Source organism: Gossypium hirsutum, chromosome A09 (assembly GCF_007990345.1).
Source record: "Gossypium hirsutum isolate 1008001.06 chromosome A09, Gossypium_hirsutum_v2.1, whole genome shotgun sequence".
Classification (NCBI taxonomy): domain Eukaryota; kingdom Viridiplantae; phylum Streptophyta; class Magnoliopsida; order Malvales; family Malvaceae; genus Gossypium; species Gossypium hirsutum.
In genome coordinates, this window is record NC_053432.1 from 83,155,626 (window position 1) to 83,158,245 (window position 2,620).

Here is a 2,620-nt window from a genome sequence, read left to right on the forward strand (position 1 = left end):
AAGTATAGAAATTAAAAATAACCTAAATAGAGTACGTTTAAATATAAAACTTAAATATTATGAACTTTAAAAAAAATGTTAAATCATTTACTCAAAAAAATTAAATCTAATTTTTGAAGACATTAATTCTATGGTATTTTTTTAATAATCTCATTATAGATTCTGATAATTCTTAAAACTACTCATAATCCCTCCTCAACCCATAAATAGAATGATAATGAACTTCAGTACACTCTAACGCACATCCTCTTACATTGACAACAATATCCATGCCAATTGAGCTTTAAGACTCAACAAATATTCTATGGTATCTTTTAAACTACGATAAAAAAGGGAAAGCCAGGGGGTAAGGTTAATTACTTAATTATAATAGTAATCAGGGGCGAAGCTAGGGGGCTGGCAAGGGCCTCGGCCTCCCCTAAACTGTAAAATTGCTATTTAGACCTTTATAATTTTTTAAAATTTTTAAATTAATAAAGGTAAAATTACACATTAGCCCCCTAAAATTATAAAATTTTGATTTAATCCTTTACAAATTATAAAGATATAGACTATAAAAAAATTAAAATTTCATCCGACCCCCCTTAAAAAATTGCTCTGGCTTCGCCCCTGTTAGTAATTGTATTTAAGAATTAAGTTAACCTATACCACTAAACCAACAATTTATCATCGAATATCAGTTCATGCTATTAACAAATAATGGATTTTTGCTAAGGTCTACACTTAAAAATATTCTTCAAGAACATCGTGTGTTAGTCTGATGGTTAGGGTATTTACTGCCCCAAATGTGATTTGGGTTTAAGTCACACTAGTCACATTATTAATAGAGCTTTATCCGCCTCTTATAATTCAAAAAAGATATATATATTCTCTACAAATTTATTATTTATACAAAGAGGCTCCAAACAATAATCATTTAAATTACCAGCTTTTTTCTTCCTTATTGCATTTAAACATGATTTTTACTAAATGAATTTCAATAAAAAAAGTAAGCCAATATACATGTGTGATGAAGATGATGATTTGAGCAAAATCTATGACTGGTACATGCATGTGGTCATGGATTCATTAATCAATTCATTTAATTTGGCATTGTGATAGTTTTTGGACATTCAACATTAAATGTATAGTTACAGTACTTATTGTCGATTGGTCCAGATATGGATGAGAAATCATAACTTGTACCCTTTCTCCATACATTTATTCTTTGCACAGATTTTCTTTTTCCTTTTGCCCAATGGCAACTGATTGAATTTTTTTAAAAAATTTATTTTCGTATCTAATATTCACATCGAAGTTCGAGCATAGTTTAAAATAATTTATAGTAGTAGAAGAGTGTGTTTTATCATATGGAGAAAAAGGCATAGTGACCAAACGTAAAGAAGGATAGTTTTGCAGTGCGATTTTTCATCTCCTGGCTTAGAATTTTCATGGCCTGTTTTCTCGCAACTTTAATCACTTAAAATTTCTTCTCTGAAATCGAGAAACCAAACTCCATTTCATTGCCTTTATGAAGTTGACATAATGTGAGAGCTTAGAGACTAAAAACCAAAAGGAATATCCATATGGAGAAGAAGAGCTTGAGAGTCGACCATAGCACCATTATAGGCAACAACAAGCTTAAGGGTTCCTCATGGAGAGAGTTTGGAGAAGAAGATTATGTGTGTGGTGGGATTCCATGGCCGCCAAGATCTTACACTTGCAGTTTCTGCAAGAGGGAATTTAGGTCGGCTCAAGCTTTGGGTGGTCACATGAATGTTCATAGGAGAGAGACAGCTAGGTTATTAAGACAGTCATCTACTCCACCAGGGGACTACAACGGTCAGCCATCTTTTCTTAAACTTAACCCTAACCCTAACCCTAATTTCCGTTCTTCTTCTTCTTTGATTGCTCGTCCATTTTGTTCTACATTACCTCATCATCTTTCTTCTTCATCTTCTGGTTTCTCTAATGAAATGAAGAAATGGCGAAGGAAGGGTGCAAAATCAGTTTTTCAAGTCAAAGAATTCAAGGATTATGAATGTAATAATAATAATTTGTTGAAGAAGAAGAAGATTAATGAGAGTGTAAGGTTGGAGTTAGAGGTTGATGTGGTTAGTGATTCCAAGGAAGATTTGGATTTGGAACTTCGATTGGGATAACGGGTTTGCTATTAATTATCATATGTAATAATGACAAATTTAGTTAAATGTTTAATTATATTGAATGAAGTATATGCTTTTGATTCCATATATTTAGCTATTTGTTTATTTTGTTTATTGAGCTATATCACATTTAATCGGATTTTAATTTAGTTGTAAAGTTTAATATTTTGATAAAATAAAAAATATTTTAAGAGTATTTTCTTTTTTTTATTTATAATTTATGTGAAAAATACATCACGTGATAGGATTTAAACTCAAAACCTCAAAATCTTCATTCCTTCATCTTAATCATTTTAACTAAACTTAATTTAATTTTTAAAACAATTTTTTCTATAGATTTGTTAATTTTTTTTTTCACTTACATTGGTTGGTCATAATCCATTGGATATTTATATCTATATCTATCTATACTATATTTAAGTGTATATGAGTCAATCAGATGCTAAGAATGTATTTGATAAACTATTAAAATTTTT

General features: G+C 30.0%; 1 protein-coding gene across 1 annotated transcript; it reads left to right on the forward strand.

The window, feature by feature from the left end:
* The first annotated feature begins 1,338 nt into the window (after positions 1–1,338).
* LOC107928519 (transcriptional regulator SUPERMAN) lies at positions 1,339–2,210 on the forward strand. The gene has a single exon (XM_016859766.2). The coding sequence runs from the start codon at positions 1,566–1,568 to the stop codon at positions 2,139–2,141; it is 576 nt and encodes a 191-aa protein (XP_016715255.1). The 5' UTR covers positions 1,339–1,565; the 3' UTR covers positions 2,142–2,210.
* Positions 2,211–2,620: the final 410 nt, after the last annotated feature.

Bases quoted from the DNA above. Each gene is read 5' to 3' on its own strand.
- LOC107928519 (XM_016859766.2), top strand. From the start codon at position 1,566: ATGGAGAAGAAGAGCTTGAGAGTCGACCATAGCACCATTATAGGCAAC.